Source organism: Phocoena sinus, chromosome 4, assembly GCF_008692025.1.
Source record: "Phocoena sinus isolate mPhoSin1 chromosome 4, mPhoSin1.pri, whole genome shotgun sequence".
Lineage (NCBI taxonomy): Eukaryota > Metazoa > Chordata > Mammalia > Artiodactyla > Phocoenidae > Phocoena > Phocoena sinus.
This window is the reverse complement of record NC_045766.1, coordinates 75,437,209-75,455,932: the sequence shown is the minus strand read 5'-3', so window position 1 is coordinate 75,455,932 and position 18,724 is coordinate 75,437,209. Positions and strand designations below refer to the sequence as shown.

General features: G+C 48.9%; 1 protein-coding gene across 7 annotated transcripts in view; it reads right to left on the bottom strand.

Annotated features, from left to right (window-relative positions):
* The window catches only part of MYLK (myosin light chain kinase), a 271,416-nt gene that overhangs the window by 87,307 nt on the left and 165,385 nt on the right, over nt 1-18,724 (bottom strand). For all 7 annotated transcript variants that reach the window (XM_032629951.1, XM_032629944.1, XM_032629948.1 and 4 more), the window contains 3 exons: nt 17,003-17,155; nt 1,989-2,126; nt 202-399 (listed from right to left, as the gene is read on the bottom strand). In XM_032629951.1, the coding sequence (XP_032485842.1) occupies nt 202-399; nt 1,989-2,126; nt 17,003-17,155 (489 nt within the window). The remainder of the gene's footprint in view (nt 1-201; nt 400-1,988; nt 2,127-17,002; nt 17,156-18,724) is intronic.

Here is an 18,724-nt window from a genome sequence, read left to right as displayed (position 1 = left end):
CCCCACTCAGCCACAGCCTCAGATGTAGGATGGGGAGCTGCCACCGGGGCTGGGATGGGACCAAGGGAGCGTGGGGTCCGTGGTGGGGACAAAGTAGACTCACATGCTTTTCTCGCCTCCAAATCACCTTTGGAGAGACCATGGCAGCAAAGCCTCCCTGCCCCTGCCCCTGACCGCCGCTGGTCAGCGGGTCAGCCTCACCTTGCACTGTGAGCATGGCCTGGGTGCGGACCTCTCCTGCGCTGTTCCAGGCTTCACAGGTGTAAGTGCCCGTGTCCTCCGGGAACACTTCCTGGATACAAAGGCTGTGCTGAGTGCCTCTCTGTTCAAAGTGGAAGTCCTCTGACTCCTGGATCTCATTCCCGTTGTGAAGCCAGATGACCTCAGGGGGTGGGTTCCCTGAACGGGGAGGAGAGGCAGGGGAGCTCGTCAGGGAGGTGCTTCCCTGGGCTGTGCAGCAACTCTACTTAATACTATGACGTTGTATTGCATAAGTTTTCCCATCCATAACATATTCTAACCCTATCTATCTCAAAGGTTCACCGGGAGGATTAAATAAATTAATACCTTAGCAGCCCACTAGAAACGCTGATTGGAATAACATCTGGCACAAAGAAAGTACTCAATGCATGTTCATTGTAATTACTTAACAACAGATTTGGGGAAACCAGAAAGAATCCAGAAGTGAAAAATATGACTTCAGAGATAAAAGAGGAAACCTAGAAGAATGGTTTTTAAAATTAGAATTCAAACTGCTTGATAATGCTGAGTGGTAGCTGGATCAGTGGGTTCCACACTGTTTCCCGCTGTGCACACCTCACACCTTGTGTACATGCCCAGGCAATGCCATGGGGACTTCACAGAAACTCCCTTGTCAGTTTTCACCAAGGGAAAGCTCCCTTAGCGCTTCATTTTGCTACCATACAAATGTTGTCCAACGGTGAAGATGGGTACCAGGCTTTCCCGATGGGTACCAGGCTTTCTAAACCCAGCTCATGGTGGAGAGCATTTTCACTTTTACTAGTCTACTTCCCCAGGTAGCTTCTAGCCATTGGTTTGGGCATAAAACAATGGCCACCTGTGAGGGTTTCCTCTGCAGAAAGAGCTGAGCCATTGCACTCTGCTTCCAGGGGAGCAAGTCCCCGGGAACGGCTGCTGAGGGAGGCTGCGTGGTATCAAGCCCTTTCAAGGACAGAGGAGACCACCATCTGTCTCTGATGGGGTAGCCAGCATGTGTCTGGAGGCCAGGTGCAGGGTACCTCTGATTTCTATCAACTCGAGGAGTATGTGCAGGGGAGGGGACCCAGCCTCTGCCTGCACTGTCCCGGGACTGCCTTCAGCAGGGAGCAGGGAGTTCATCCTAGGATCCCTAAAAGGGTGAGCCCATGGATTCTCTCCCAACTCATCTTTATCGCTTCTGCAACTCAAAAGGAACTGAAAAGCCAGAAAGGACCTCCAGGCTGTCGCGGGACTGATCAGAGGCCAGCATGAGCCCGCGTCAGTAAGTCTGTCCCAGGATATTCCACAGGCTTCGCTTGCCGGCTTCTAGCAAAAACAGTAAAATCCCACACTCGTGTCACCCCATCCATTTGAGAAGGACCCCTGTTCTATCTTCTCACCCTAACATTTGAGTAGAGCAACTGAGACTTACCTTCCAAGGGTTAGAAAGTTCTCACATCATCTGGTTTTGGACCTGTGTTCACAATCTTCCAGCTACATTGGCCATACTATGTTCTCAGTTAATCTCTCACCTCTCTAGCATGGCCATCTTTTTCCCTGGACCACTTAACCTCGAATCCAGAAAATCCAGCCCAGAGATAGCAGAAGAGAGGGACCAAGAGGCTCCACTTCTTTGGGCCCACTGACTGACAGTCCCAGGCTGCCTTTCTGGTAGACAGTGATCTGAGCGGGATGTCGGGAAGCAAAGCCCATGTTGCAACCATGCCCGTTTTCACGTATACCCCGGGGACAGAGATGCAGGGACAGACCTGACACCTGGACTGTCATGGTGACCTGGCTCCCATCCATGACTCTGAGATCAGAGAGGCCTTGCAGGAATAGGGGCGCGACGGGCTTGCTGGAGGCCGTGGGCAGGAGGTACTCATTCTTCTCGTCACTCTTCTTTTCTGCGTGGCAAAAGAATGTGGGGTGAACAGTCACTCATTCATTCTGCAGACACAGACGAATGAGCACTCAGCACATGAATGTGTTGGGGCTCAAGTTCCCGCCAGAAACTGACCGCTGCCAGATAAGGAGCTCGGGAGGCCCTGGAGACGCCTAGGAACAAGGCGTGCCCATTTCCCTGTGTGGCACGACAGTGCTCTTGCCTCACAGCAGGAAAGGATGAGGCCTCTGTAGGGCCATGTCCAACCTAGGCTCTGGCTCCCCAGGAGCACTTCCAGGGGATGGAGGCTGGGAGTGGGGGAGCCAAAACTTGGCATCTTATGAGACTTTTTTCCCCCTTAAATTGTATTTACTCTTTTGAATAAGTGATACATTCATATAACATAAAATTCAAAAGGTACAAAGGGTATGTGTACAGTCTCCCTTCTACCCCTGTCCTCTGGCCAAATGTCTCTCCCCAGAGGCAACCGATTTTCAGTTCCTTGTTCACCTTGCCAAAGACGGTCCATGTGTATAACACACAATAGCATATCGGTATACTCTTTAATTTTTCTTCTCTTAAAAAAAATGATAGCACACTATACACAGTGATTGGCATCTTGCTTTTTCATCTAACAATACAGCTATCCTTCAGTATCTGCAGGGTACTGGTACCAGGACCCCTTGCAGATACCAACATCTGCAGATGCTCCAGTCCCTTATATAAAATGCATAAAACCTAAAATCCTCCTGTACACTTTAAATCATCTCTAGATTACTTATAATACCTGATACAATGTCAATGCTATGTAAAGAGTTGCCAGTGCGGCAAATTCAAGTTTCCCTTTTTGAAACTTTCTGGAATTTTTTTTCTCGAATATTTTTGATATGCGGTTAGTTGAATCCGCAGATGCAGAGCCCATGAGGGCTGACTCTGTATGTTGATGTTTCTCATAAAACAGAACTGGAGAGCTTCCTCATTGTTTTCTATGACTGCATGATGCTCCTTTACCATCTCCTGAGATTTTAAGCACCTCAGGAAAGTCAAAGATGCTACATAATTAGAATAACTAAAATTAAAGACTGATCAACCTAAGTACTGGGGTCTGGCAAGGATGTGGGGCAACTAGAACTCTCCTACACTGCTGGTGCGAGTGTAAAATAGTACAGAGCCTTTTAAAAGCAGTTTGGCGGGCTTCCCTGGTGGCGCAGTGGTTGAGAGTCCGCCTGCCGATACAGGGGACACGGGTTCGTGCCCTGGTCTGGGAAGATCCCACATGCCGCGGAGCGGCTGGGCCCGTGAGCCATGGCCGCTGAGCCTGCGCGTCTGGAGCCTGTGCTCCGCAACGGGAGAGGCCACAGCAGTGAGAGGGCCCCGTACCGCAAAAAAAAAAAAAAAAAAAAACAGTTTGGCAGTTTCTTAAAAAGTTAAACATACATTTAGCATATGAGCCATTCATTCTACTCCTGGGTGTTTACACAAGAGAAATGAAAGCACATATCCATACAAAGAGTTGCACACAAACATTCATAGCGGTTTTATTCCTAACGGCCCCAAACTGGAAACAACTCAAATATTCCATCAACAAGTAAATGAATAAACAAATTATGATATATCCGTACAATGGAATACTACTCAGCGCTAATGAGAGACACTACGACAGGGACAAATCTCACAAAAATTACACTGCATGAAAGAAGCCAGGCGAAGAAAGAGTACCTAATGGATGATTCCATTTACATAAAATTCTAGAAAATGCAAAATATAGTGACAGAAAGGTTGCTTGGGGCGGGCGTTGTGGGGAGGGATTGTAAGGGGAAACAAGGAAGCATTTTTGGGTGATGGAGATGTTCATTTTTAAAAATTGTGGTGAAGGTTTCATGGGTGAAGCCTTCAAATTAAACACCATAAATAGATGCAGTTTGTTGTACAACCAAAACGGGTGGGGGGGTGGTGGCGGAATCTCTCTCTGGGAGGGGGAAGGAGTGCACCGGCTAGACAAAGACAAAAACTAGAACAGCTCTCTGGGTTCAGGGCTGGCCTACTCACTCCCACTCCATTCGCTGGGGAGATGGGTTAACAAATAGGCTTTCCATTATTCTTAGAATCCTCCCTGCGCCGGGCTCTGACCTGCCTCGTGTGAGCCGCACAGGGGAAGGAGCCGTAAGGTTAGGTTGGGCTGGTGTCTCTTTCCCACACAGGATGGCCCTCGTGCAGGGCAAGCTCCCAGCTGCCCCGTCTCTGATCCTGCCCTTCGTCCTGTGAGCCAGGTGGCTTTGACCTTCAATAACTCTTTGTTAGCCTTCTTATTTTTGTCTTTGGGGGAGGGGGGCAGGGGTAGGGACCAAGAAGGCTATGGTATCTCTAAGTTAAACTCTAAGTTTGGGGGAAGAGGGACTGTGGTATTTTGAGTTCTTTTTAGCACAGGGCCACACATACCAGACCTTCTCCTGGAAGCCTGCAGCCATAAGGACACATTTCCAGGGTGCTTTCCATACCTGGGAAAGGCCTAACTCCAAACTGGCCACTAGATTTTTATCTGCTGGCACTGAAAACAAAATATGGTGCACTGCAGAGCACACCCATCACGGCTTCTGTGAATGAGGGTGAGAGAGGCTGGGGAGACCAGGTAGGTAGGAGGACAATTTCCCCGTGCCGTGTGAAGGGAGTGGAGCCAGAGTGCAAGGGAAGACAGGGCCTATGACCAGAGGATGGGCTCTCAGAGTCATCCTGTCTCAGCCCCTGGCATCACTGCCTTTGACAGGGGGCAGCCTGGCAGGCTTGGCCTTGTTAGAAGGCCCCAGGAGTGGGCTCCGGGGGCCCAATATTGGAAATGCAGAGATCTCCTTTCTCTGACTGAGTGGCAGTAGCCAGGGAAGCAGGCTGCCTCAGGAGAGTTGAGGAATTTCCTGTCTTGCACAGACTGAGAAGGCTCGAGGACAAAATGTTTTTGCCTGTCCAGGGCCCTCCCTGTTCCTGCCTCTCCGCTGTCTCAGCCAGAGTCCCCAGCTTCGCAGAGCTCCCTGCAGATGGGCTCTTATTCCTAGGTGCTGTGGAAACATCAAAAACTCCAGCTCCCTTTCCTTCAAGCCAGTGCAGCTCCTCTTTGACCCCCACCATCTCCTGGGTCTTTCTACTGCCCAGTTTTCTGGCCTGGGGCTTTGGCAAAACCAGGCCACCCTACTGGTCTCGGCCAGTGGGGACTAAATGCCTATCTATAGCTCCCTGTCCTGAGAGAGTGGCCTGGGCACTGACTCCCAGGTGGCAGCTCACTGGTTCTCTGAAAGTCACTGAAATGTAGGATCTGAAGCTGGGTCCTGGTCTTGGGCAAGTCACTGCCTCTCTCAGAAGCTCGACTTCTTCGTCTGTATTTAGGGTAATAATAGTATCATCACAGGACCTGGGGGTTTGAAAGAGATAATCTGTGAAAATACTTTGTCCGGCCATCCATCATCAATAGTCGCAGGTGTGTGAGGCTGGCACGAGAGCTGACTCACACCTACCCGCTTGGGCGCAATTAGCTGGTGGGTTTATCAGCGAAAGAAGAACAAACAGAGCCTGGACCCTCACCCCAGGATTACAGACTCATTTTGATGTAACCTAAGGGAAATACTGTTAGGAATACAAATGTGTTGCTTAAAAATATCATGGATATATCTAAAGTAAATCTAAAGCAATTTGAGAACAAAATTTCACTGCATTCCCTCAGAGAGAGATGAGAGAGAGTGCCTGAATCTGTGGGAACTGCCCCTGGTAGGCATTTAGTTCCAATGTCACCGATCGCCTCTGACCCTGTTCTTGCCTCCCCGAAGCCCCGCTGTAAGGAGAGAAGAGGGAAGCGACTGGGAGGAAATGAGCAGAATGAACCTATTCTCAGACCTGCCGTTCAGGGTCACATGGGACTAGAGCTACGGTGAATCGGGCTGGTGGGTGGCTGAGTCATCCCCAGCATTCAACCTCCCCAGAATCTTCACAGAGTGAGAAAACCAACCCCCTACAACTATACTCTGCGCTGGGGTTCAGGAGCCAACAAGGATGTCAGTTTTGAGACAAGCAGCTTCCTCTAGGTGACCTGAGAGAAGCATCCCTAACTTGAATCCTGAAACCCCAGTCCTAACCCCACCGCCCCACTTTACTGGTAGTGAGGCCAGGACGTGCTCAGGTGAAGGGAGTTGCCCAAGGTCCCAGAGCCTGTGACAGGCAGACCTAGAGCTCACCCCAGGTCTCCTGACTGCAAGGCCAAGGTGTTCTGGAGGTTGTCTCTTCCAAGGGAGCCAGCCACCTCCCGTGATGCCCATGCTGAACTCCCCACGAGGGCAAATGTCCTATGCTGACCCCCATTCTTGATCCTTGACAAGGCAGAAAGCTAACGCAGAGCAGGGAAAGCCGGGGAAAAGGGCAAGGCGTGTGTATGTCATTTAATTCCAAAGCCACACACAACTTCTTCTCGCTCATCTGTGGCTGACTGACCACGTATCAGTTTATGCTCACTCTTGTGTGGACTTAGATAAAACAAGAAGAGACAGATGGAGACAGGTGCTGTGAACTCACAGCCTGAGCTGCGTGATCTGAAGCAAGTTCCCCATCCTAAGCCTCAGTGTTCTCTCCTCTAAACTGATAAGAATACGACAGTTCTCATCAGTTACTGACAGTCATGCAACAGTGATAAGGGTAAAGCACACATCATCAGTATAACGCATGACAAATACTGCAGGGTTTTCAGATGATTCAAAGAAGTAACTCCCATAAAACAGCTACAAGAATATCTGACACATAATAAGTACAGGAATAAATGTTTTGTGCTTCTCCTAACCCAACTGACTGTTTTTGGTTGAGCAAACTCAACCTGACAATAACTACGATGAGAAAAGTCTCCCAAATCTGGACATTCACATTTAATCAGGCAGAGATCTGAAAGGTCTCAGCTTCCATTGAGATAACATTATAATAATTCCTTACAAAGTTTAGCACCTCACCATTCTAAAGGATTCTAAAGGATGTCTGCAGCTCTCAGTTTATCCTCAACACCCCCTGAAGTAGGGAAGATTATGCCCTCATTTTACAGCAGAAAGAGCTGAGGCTCAAATTGGAGAAGGAACTGTTAAAGCAAATAAAGTTGAATCCATCCCCTCAAACCATATATCAGTGGATTAAACATAACATCTCTCCCAAACTTCATGTAGAGAAAGGATTTGTGCACATCTTAATGACTAGCTTCTTATAGTACATTTCTAGTGAAGTAAACCCACCCAGTGATGAAACAGATTCTTCTCCTGCTCCTTCCGAAAAACAACTGCTTCTTTCCTTCAAGCCAGTAATGCAGAAATTCCTTCATGATCACGTTGATCTACAAGTTAGTGCCCTCTCTGCTCTTCAGGTGCACTGCTACGATAGCAACTTCCCGAAAGGCATGTTACTCCTCTTTTTTGTTCACTTCTATGACATGGAGATGATCGAAGAAGAAGCTTTCTTGGCTTGGAAAGAAGATAGAACCCAAGAGTTTCCAGGGAAAGGCAAGGCTTTGTTCCAGGTGAATCAGTGGCTAACCTGGCTAGAAACTGCTGATGAAGAAGAATCAGAAGAAGCTGACTATAAAAGAACCAGCCAAAGCCTTAAATTGTGGGAAACATACTGTGGCTATGATATAACTGCATTTGACCTAACCACTGTGAAAATTCATTCTGCTGTAAAGTTTTCACAGTATTTAAAGCAGAAGCATGTCAGTTAGGATTTCCTTCTGCATAAGGTTTTTTTGTAGTGTAATGTCTTAATCATAGTCTACCAACAAATATTTTAGGAGTATCTTTAATGTTTAGATAGTATATTAAATGCAGCATGCAATATTACATCATAAGTTCTCAAGCAGAGGCAGTCTATTGCAAAGACCTTCTTTGCTGCCAGTTATCATAGGCTGTTTTAAGTTAGAAAACTGAAGAGCAACACTGAATGCGGTAGAAATGCACTTTGCTCAGTAATACTTGAGTTGTTGCAATATTTGATTATCCATTTGGTTGTTACAGAAAAATTCTTACCTGTAGTTGACGGTTGCTGCCGTAAGAGCATATTGCCTGTATTTCTACCTCTAGTAACGGGCTTTATGTGCTAGGTTTTAATATCCTCGAGCCTGGGCAAGTGCACGAGTCTTTTTAAAAGAAACATGGTTTACTTGCACAAAACGGATCAGTTTTGAGAGATCGTAAATGCCCTTGAAGTGGTCTTCGTGGGTATGAAACAAACTGTGAGAATTTGAATTGGTCCCTCTTATTATAGTACTGAAATTAAGTCTACTTAATTTGTCAAGTCATGTTCATGCCCTGATTTTATATACTTCCTTTAGAGAAGGAAGCTGGTCTGTCCTAAGAGCTGACATGGCCAACAGAGTCCTGGTCTGGATGCTTCCCTTCCTGTCCTGAGAACAAAGGCCAGTTGCCTAGATTCCACTGGGAGCTTTCTGTCACTGTGCTCACGCCCAGAGTCGCCGATTCTCCTAGAGATGTCTCTTCTAGGGTTGTGCTTTAGCTGTCACCTGGCACAGTCCTGGTTTGAGGCGGGGAAGGCGGGCCAGGGTCTGAGGTGAGAGGGCCCCAGTGGCCATGGAGCCTCAGGGAACCTGAGCCTCCTTCATTTGGGGGAGGCAGGCACTGGCCATGGCACACCAATAGCAAGGGAGGGGTCCCTGGGACCCTATGACAGACTTGCTACCCAGCTCAAATGGGGCCAGACTAGATAGACCCCAGGGCTTCCCCACACTTGTGCTTCCTCTGCTTTGCTGAGACCAACCCCAGAGGGGCCCTTCTTTCTGGAATAAAGGATGGGCCAAGCCTCCTAGATTTACTGATCTGAAGTGGACTTATCTGTTGCTCTGGTACTTGGTCAATTGGCCAGTGGCTCTCTACTCCCTCACTGACTTACTCTGCTGTTAAACTTAGCAGCCAGGTACTGGGGGCTCTGTTCCATTTTGAGAGAAAGGAAAAGGACCCGGCCTGTCCTCCAGTGGGAAAGACAAGAACTAAGATTAAGAATGCTGGGACTTCCCTCGTGGTGCAGTGGTTAAGAATTGTCTGCCAATGCAGGGGACACGGGTTCGAGCCCCGGTCGGGGAAGATCCCACATGCTGCGGAGCAACTAAGCCCATGTGCCACAACTACTGAGCCTGCGCTCTAGAGCCCACATGCCACAGCTACTGAAGCCCGCGCGCCTAGAGCCCGTGCTCCGCAACAAGAGAAGCCACCGCAAGAAGCCCCCGCACTGCAACGAAGAGTAGCCTCTGCTCGCCGCAACTAGAGAAAGCCCGTGCACAGCAATGAAGACCCAACGTAGCCAAAAATAAGTAGATAAACTAAAAAAAAAAAAAGAACGCTTATAAGCAGTTTATTGACAAGTAAAAATGATGCCACATAGACTAAGCTGTAGCAAGACTTAAGGAAGGGAAAGAGGAGCGAGAGGAGAGAAGAGAGGGCGGGAGAAAGAAGGAACATGGAAGAGGGACTGAGGGAAAAGGAAGGAGAGAGATGGCGGGGGAGCACTGCTTTCTGACCCTACAGACCCTCCGAATTTTCCCTCCTTGGCCATGATTGCCCTGTTTTGACTCATCAGAAACTGTTTTTGAAGACAGTTCCTAGTCATGAACTTAAACATAAAATTCTTGCTCTGGGGAAGCAAAAGTATCAAACAAATGATTTCTCAGGGTCCCAGAGCAGCAAAGTAGAAAGCGGATGGGCTGAGGCAGCTGGAGGCCTAGAGCTGCTGCCTATTAGCTGGGTTATTGTGACTTGACCTCTGAGCATCGATTTTCTTCATCTGTAAAGCAGAGTTAATTCAAAAGTGGAAAGTGGAGTTGTTATGGGAATTAAATAAGACCCACCAGCTTTTCTAACTGATTAGATTTTGTCTGTCAAAACAATGTTCCTCATTAGAAAAGCTGATTGATAGTGGTCTTGTTTCAACACTTATAGGAACTGGTATTAACCCAATACTAGATTTTGAAAAGTTCTTATCTAGGGGAAGTTAAGTACCCACACAACAGGTGCTATTTGTTACCTTTCTCATGAATTCGCATACAATAACCGGTATAACCCTGCTCCTCAAACCTGGAGACACGAGTGAGGGCTTTGGCTTCTCTTGGGCTTGAAATTAAGAAGCCCCTACAGCCTTTGTCCCAGTGCTGGTGTGACGGCAGTGTCTCCCTCTATACTGCAGTCATTCTCCTGTTCTTCCCGTCTGGGTCCTTCCTCTCTTTCTATGGGTTTAGCAAGAAAAACAATTCTGAATTTCTCCTTAGAAATTTTCTCTTGGAAGTTTTCTCCACCTGTCAACTTTTACTAGCCCACACGCTGCTCTCTAAAGCGCCCCCATGGTTATGGATCTGAATTTGCATACACATTGAGTAGTTTGCCTTGAAAAGGGCCCTTAGCAGGCTCCCAGCTCACTCAAAACTCGTGTCAGATTAAAACAAAAAATTATAGAATGTTACCTTTCAAGTGTTTAAACAGATGACACAAATATGGAACAGAGACAGAATACCCTACCGTCTTAAGAGCTCCTGAAACCGTGTACAAGTCCCTGGGTCCTTGCCGTGTTGTAACAAAAACAGAAATGAAGTTTTTCCTCTCTTAATAACAAGGAAAATAAAGGGAACAGTGAACAGGTGAGAGAAGAAACATAAACTGACCTGAAAGAATTTATCGATCCTAGTTTTACTTTAACTGTTACTAATCTGTAGTGTCTGTAACTAGATTTGTCCTTCAAAAGCTAACCTCTAAGGCTCTCTGACATTATGTGAATTACATCCTGCCCCTAACACTCTCTGATCCTGTGTGAATTACATCCTGCACCTGGTGTTTATACTCCCTGAACTCTCTTGTAGCAAATCACCCCTTGTAGCATTCTGCATTTCAGAAAGGTGTGGGCCAGTAACTCAGACACAACAGACTGAGCTGCTGCAGGCAATTACCAGGCTGCCTGACACCAGCTGTGACTGTTTTGAAATAATGCAAGAAGAAAAATGCAAGACCTTCATTACTTTGATCCTTATCACCTACCCCAGACTGTGAGCTCCACCTATAAGACCTCTTCTGATTCCTGGGGGTGGGGCGCACAGTTCTTGAGGTGCTAGCCTACTCTTTGCCTGGCAACAAATAAAGCTTCTCTATTTCTTTTCCTCCGAAACTGTCTCCGTATTTCCGTTTGGCATTGATGCACAGAGAGCCAAGATTTTTGGCATCACTCCCCAGGGCTTCCCACCTGGGGAGGGACCACTGCCTGTCACAGCTTTTACTAAGTCCTGCTGTCAGAGCCGCAGGCCCGGTCTCTCAGCATCTTCCCTGCTCTGACACCAGCGTCTCTGGACCCACAGGTTGTCACCAAATAAAGGTGGACATGGAAGGGCCCTCCCCTACTTCCTAGCATCCCCCACTCCTCTCAGGTATGCAGCCACACGGACCTTTTGAAGATGCATAGTTAGGGGGAGGGAAAATGATTGCGTTTATCTCCGATCTGCTGAAGATTTTCCTTAAGCTTTGAACCTGAGCTATTTTGCTTAGTCATAAAAATGCAAAATACCATTCCAACAGCAAATCCGATTCACTCCAAACCCTGTTATACTGTGGAAATTAAGTAAATTACCAACAAAAGGCTGTTCTGGAAGCACAATCCTCCCTTCTTCTTTATTTGGTGCTCAAAATCCAGCAAGGTCCAGGGATCATGGTCTAGCTTCCTCCTTTCCCTAAGTTCCAGGACTGCTGACTCTAGAGGGCTCATCAAGGAAGCTTACCTTCACCCAGCCACTCCCCATCTGCAGAGCATTTATGCACGGTGCAAATCCCTCCCCGGGGATGGATGCGAGCTCTCTTCCAACAAAAGTCTGTCTCTTAACCAAATAAACCTACTTGGAGCGTCAGCAAAAGGTCTACTTCGTTGGGCATAAAAAGAGACCCTTCCCCCCATAGCCTTGCTCTCTCTTTTGGCTTTTCTTCTCCCCATTGATTTCTCCAGAACCTAAAAAGCAAATGGGAAGAAGCGGCAAGAAAAAGAATGCAAGGAAACAATGACGAATGACATCCCCAAAAGGATCTCTGACCAGTAATGATAGGGTTGCCAGATGGGAGGCAGGAATCATTGCAACCATAGCCGTCTTACTGCCTTAGAAGTTATAATCAAACTCTAAATGTAAAGGTAAACCATCCAAGCCAGCTGACGTTCCCTCCCGAGGCATGTCTGGGAACCATACTCTCCACCACACTGTCAAAGCACACATCACATTTTGCCATTAGGAACAGAAAACTGTAATTTCGGATGGCATTCCCGACCAAGAGCTCTGGGCAAATAAATGCTAGAGATGACCTGCAATGGCTGTAGAAGTAGACCACGATGTAGCTCTAATTGTCCAATTAGTAAAATAAGGCTCCAGATCCGTGACACGGAAACAAACAAATACTTGGAAGTCCTTCTGTGACAAGAAGGGCCCACATGGCACACAACACCAGTTCTGTTGTATTAACTTGTTTAAACTAAAATATTGGTTATAAAATAATTTAACATTGATTTGCTGGCCTTCACAGAATTTAGAAGACTTTGGACACATATTGTAGGCGGACTCAAGTTCTTAAAAAACAAACAAAAATGACAAGGTAAAACTGATGTATATCCTTTCCCCTCAATAAGTTTCTCTTTAGCTGACATAAGTATTAAAAATGTTTTCAATCTATGTGGAATCTTAAAAAAAATGGTACAAATGAACCTATTTACAAAACAGAAACAGAGTCACAGATGTAGAAAACAAACTTATGGTTACCAAGGGGGAAAGGAGGGGGAGGAGGGATAAATTGGGAGATTGGGATTGACATGTACACACTACTATATATAAACTAAATAACTAATAAGGACCTACTGTATAGCACAGGGAACTCTACTTAATACTCTACAATGACCTATATGGGAATAGAATCTAAAAAAGAGTAGATATATGTACATGTATAACCGATTCACTTTGCTATACAGCAGAAGCTAACATAATATTGTAAATCAACTATACAGTACTCCAATAAAAATTAACAAAAAAGGGTTATCTCAAAAAAATTTTTTAATGTTTTCAGTGTTTTTAAACTCACAGAGGGAAAGATTATACAACGTCCAAAGTGCCTGCCAGTATCCTCCAATTAATGGCAGGAGGCTGTCAGTACTCAAAGCTGCCCCACAGTGAGCCTGTCACTGATCTGAAAACCAGCTGGGCTTCTACGGATGCTCTCACTGCCTAGTGAATGGCTGACTTCCCTGGTGCCTGTTGCTTTCCTTAGAGGCTCTTTATCGAAACAAATACTCTAATAAATATGCTTTATTAAGTTTCATTTTTTAGTTTAGAAATCAGGTTTTTTATTTTTAATTTTTTTTAACTTACCCACATTTTATGTCCTTAGGTGCCTTTAAGAGCCCAGCAGGTCTTCACTTAAATAAACAAACCATTAGGCTGAGACACTGTCTAAATGGGCACTATTAGCAGGTTAACAAATCTAGTCACTTAAGAATTTTAGCCCTGACAAAGATACTCCAGGGGGAGATAAATTAAAATATTCTAGCCTAAGGAAGCCTCCACACCAGTGACTCAGTGCAAATACACTGAAGTATTCACTCCCCTTCAGATCTTCCTGGCTTCTGCAGGAACTTAGATTAATCATCCTTTAGGCTCCATCTGGGTCGGGAGGGAAGACTTTCACGGCCTGGTTAACTACTAGGGACATTTTTCCTAGTGTGGGAGGAGGAAAGCAGGAATATTTGTTGGGGGGCTTTTGAGAGCTAGAGTGTGGGTTTGCTGAGCACTCCCATGAACCCTGAGACCCCGGACATGTGAGGAGGTGGAGGGAACACCCCCTGCACTACCGGGCAGGCTCACCCACCGCCGTTGCTCTTTCATTCATTCACTGAACACATGCCCTGCCTCTCTCTGAACCCAGTCTCTACCACTGGGCCCCCCACTCCCTTTGCTCCAGACTCACTGTCTCTTAAATAGGCTGACTTGATTCCCAACTCAGGGCCTTTGCACTTGCTGTGCCGCCTGCCTGGAGCACTCTTTATCCAGTTCATGAAGTCTCTGCTCAAAAGTCACCTTCCCCAAGGGGTTTCCTCCAGCACCTAACTAAGAAAGGATCCCTTCCACCCCCCTCTCTATTCTCGTTTTCATAATAGCACTTGTCGGTATTGGATTAAGCCAGGTGTGGATGATTGCCCATCTCTCCATCAGAATTGTAACCGGCAGGAAGACAGAACCTGTCTCTTGTTCATGGCCGCTTCCCCAGACGATGCCTGGCACCAGGGAGGTGCTCAGTAGAGATTTGCTGATAAGTAAGCACAACCATAAGGGAGGTAGAGCTGGTAAGAGAACTCACCCCAGAGGAAGTGACATTTGTGGGAGGGAGTTAGATTTGGGGAGGAAGAGGTTACAGAGGAGAGAAGGCAGAGAAAGCAGGGAAAAGAGGCTGCAGAAATCACGTCAGAGTGATTGCCAGAAACTGCTGAGCCAGCAGTCTCTGGATGATTGCAAAACCTTGGCGAAAGGTTAAAGAGGTGAGAAAGAGCACCCATGTCTGGCCTTCAACAAAGTATCTGCTGAGCTCTCCTCCAGCAAAAGTTGCCCGGGAACCTGCTCCTCCCTGGAAACCAGACCAGGGGAGGGAGAGCCATTGCCGAATGGCGCCCTCTCGTGGCCAGAGCCCCCAGAACGGATGCTCAGGCTATGGCTTTAGTGTGTGGCCCTACACTTCCCTTCTCTGATTCTGATTCTCTCTTCCCTTTACCAAAACCAAACGACCAGACAGACAGACAGACAAACAACCACCCAGTGTGGCAAAGTTGATCCTTTGGTAAGACTGCTCCTCAGACTTGCATTTTGAAGGGAGTTCATCTGTTTAAAGGTCGGGACTCCGTTGGACAGTCATAAAGGCACCCACTTACTGAGCACGTCCCATGTTTGGAGATCATTAGTGTGTTTGTTAATGTAATCCTCGCAGTACTTGGGGTGACTCTCAGTGTCCCCATCACACAGAAGAGGAAGGTGACGCCCGGAGAGGAAACAGCAGCCCAGCGGCAGGGCTAGCAAGCCGTGCTCAGGACTCACACCTGGGCAGGTGCTCCAAATCCACGCCCCAGCCGTGGTCTGGGGCCACACGGATGGGAGAAAAAGGCCAGGAGGCCTGGGCAGCTGAGGGAGAGGCCAGGACAGTGGTCGGCATAGTAGGGGACTAATGCCTCCACCACAGTCGTCTCCCTCCCCCTGAGCTGGCCCAGAGACGGCAGCCAAAGAAGCTGCCAATAAAGAAAGAAAAACTCCACGGCTGAGGCTGGTGCGGGACGTGGACCGGAGCCTCCTGGGGACCCTGGGAGCAGAGCCAGGGCTGTCACGGTGCCAGGCTCGGCCTGCCCCGACCCTGTGCAGGCAGCCCAGCACAGCAGCCTGAGCTCGGCCACGTCTCAGCCTCCTTCACCATTTATGGTAGCTGAGCCTCTGTTTGGCCTTCACAGGCCAGTCCATCCCCACACTGGGAGGGGGCCCTCGCTCACACAGGGCTGCTCTCAGAGCAGATCCACGTGGCTCTGGCAGAGTTCTTGCCGGGGACCTCTCTGTTTCTGCTTTGAAACATGCTCAGATGGGCAACCAGCCAGGACCTGCCCCTCCCACAGACCTGGGGGTAAGGAGGACAGCCCCCAGGCCGAGTGGGAGGGCCTCCTCGGAAGAAGCAGGGCCAGTCCCCGGCTGGCTGGCCAGTGCACACGGGCACTTCACAGGAATCGCAGAGAACTCAGAGAGGCTGGAGAGAGCCTCTGCAGCCAGGCCGCAGCCAAGTCAGGGCACCAGTGCCATTCCTCTATTCCTAGGGGCGACAATGGCCAGCCCCGGGGGCGAGGGTCAGCCCCACTCTGGGGCCAGGGGACTTGCACTCTGCAAAAGGGCAGGAAGTTTCAGTGGCTTTGGGGACCCGGGTTCAAAAGGCCAGTGTGGCTCACGACCTTGGGGTGCTTAGGCAAGTGACATTGATTTCTTGAGACGCTCAGACCCTTCTATGTAAGATACGAAGAGCACTGCCCCCCACCCCTGGGCTGCTGCTGCCCACATACGGGGAGACTCTCCCCAGGAGGCCGAGCCCTGCGGGAACAGAGCGGGAAGGCATGTCTCCTGCTAGGCTGCTGGAAAAACAGGGCACAGTGCATCTGTTCCAAGCACCCGGGCCCCAGTCACCGGGGGAGCTGGGGGCCCGGGCTCAGCTGGGGCTGGGGAGTCAGGCTTACCTGAACACCTGGGGCCCAAGAAGTCCTTCCCTGGCACTGTCACCATGCCTGCCGATACCACAGCCCAGACAGCTCTGTCTTGAGTCTGTGGCTCTCCAGGGACTTCCTGGGACTAAGCGATTGGTGCTGATCAATGGGGGACAACCATAATAATCAGATTACTGGATACCAGGCTGGTGAGGTATAAGAGCAAGCCTGGGGCGCTGGGGAGGAGCAAGGGCAGAAGGAAAAGGGGGACAAACGGTGGCCCTCTGGAAGCCTCAAAACTGGTACTCGTTATCCGGTGTCTCCCAGTGTCCCCCAGGGCGTGAGGGGTCATTTGTGAGAGCCTAAGTCCTCCAGGGATACTTTGTCTTTCAGTGCGTGCGGTTTTCTGCCTACCAGACTGGAAGCTTCTTGAGTCAAGGGAGTCTTTGCCTCTTTCCCCTGCATCTTCCCTCAGCCTTGGTGGGGTGAGGGGGTGGGGACTGGCCTTGCATGTCCATCTCCCATGGCAGACCCTGGTCACTGTGAGCTCCTGGAGGCCATCGCCTCCACCTGCCTTTAGGTGAGGTGCCCTTTCTCCAAAGCAGATGTGTTGGCAGGAAAGGTGCTTCCAGAGAGGTGCCCAGGGGCTCCTACCATGGACAGTGACCCGGGCGCTGCAGGACACCTGCCCCAAGGTGTTCTCGGCCAGACAGGTGTAGGTGCCATCGTCCTCTGGGAGGGCATCCTGGATGTGGAGCTCAGCCACGCCAGCCTCGCAGGTGGAGTGAGCATACTGGATGGGCTGCCCTGTGGAGGGAAGCACAGGAAGGCTCAGGCAGGGAGCACCCAGTGGCAGGGTGTGAGCCCTGTCCTCAGCAGGGCAGCTGCTGTCATGACAGCCATGTTCCCCATACCTGCTCAGCCCCACTGAGGGCTAATGATGTGTCGGGACCACCCCCAGCCAACTGGACAGAGGTTCGAGGAGGGGAAAAAGAGGCAGGTGCTAGGGAGGTAAAGGAGAGGGAGTGATTGTGTGTGTGCAGGAGCAAGGCTGGGGCTGGTAGGACTTGGGGGGCAGATTCTGGAGGCACTTAGAATGCAAGCAGGAAAGGGACAGAGTCCTGTGCATTCTGTTTAAATAAACAGTCCCCAAATCCACATCCTAGACTTCACAGAGTCCTGAGCCTGGAAAGAATCTGACAGGGTCATCTGGCCCATAGCCCAGCCTCAGGCAGAACAGACCTCACCCAGACTGCACATGAGGCTCCCGGCTCCTTTTAGATGTCTCCAGAATCAATGATTCCATTTCCCATTGCAGATATTTACCAGAAGCAATTCTGCACCCTCAACCTAACACTGCAATGACATGCATTTTAGGATTCACAGAAAAGATAAATACAGGGAACTAAAAAACGACTCTGGCCCTTTCTTCCAAGAGTCCCTTGCATGGAGGGCCCTTTATTCAGGTCACATAAAGTCCTGCATGGAGACAGAAGTGTGTGGCGTGAAATTCAGTGGTTTCTTTAATGCTATAAGTTCCCGGGATTTTATCATTCCAGGATGTGAGCTTTCATTTCCAGGAGAAAAAAAAAGAATCTCATTACTGAAGATCCTGGCCTTAGAGCAGGAATGTTTCCATTCACCATATAGGAAGCAACTGTCAGTTCCTTCCCTTGTCAGCCCAGGCTCCTGGTTTGCACATCATAAAACTGGGGGTGGGCAGTGGCAGAGGGAGAAAGTGCAGAAAAAGGTCCTCTCCCTGCAATCCAATGTTTTCTTCTGCACATAGCAACACTTCACATCTCCATGACAGGCACTGCCAAGTCAGCCACAGGGCCAGAGGAAAGAGATTCCGCTGGCCCGACTGCACTTCATAGAGGTGGGGCTGGGGGCTGGGAGAGCCAGGGGCCAGGATCGTGCTACTGAGAGGACTGAACACCCGTGTGTGTGTGTGTGTGTGTGTGTGTGTGTGTGTGTGTGTGTACCTAAAACTTCTCTTCCTTGGGAATACCAGTACATCCCATGACTGCCATCTAAGTGCCTCTGCTATTGAAACCTGTGCCAACAAGCTGTTTGAGAGCTCTCCTTTTACTGGAGCACAGCTCATTTTGGCTCCACAAGCATGGGGTGAAATGGTGGCTCCAGAAAGGAGTTGTTGGCTCAGGGCACTCAGAATTAGGCAACACAGAACTCCCAGCTCCAAGACTGGTGAAATCAGAGTCGGCGGCCAAGGGTCCCCGACTTGTGCATGATCGCCCTCTAGTGGGAAGAGTGTGAAAATGCCAAGATTCGCCAAAGAGCAAGGTGGGGCTGCTTTTCAGTTTGGAGAGGTGTAGACCAGGGGTCAGCAAACTCCTGCTCGTGGGCCAAATCCCA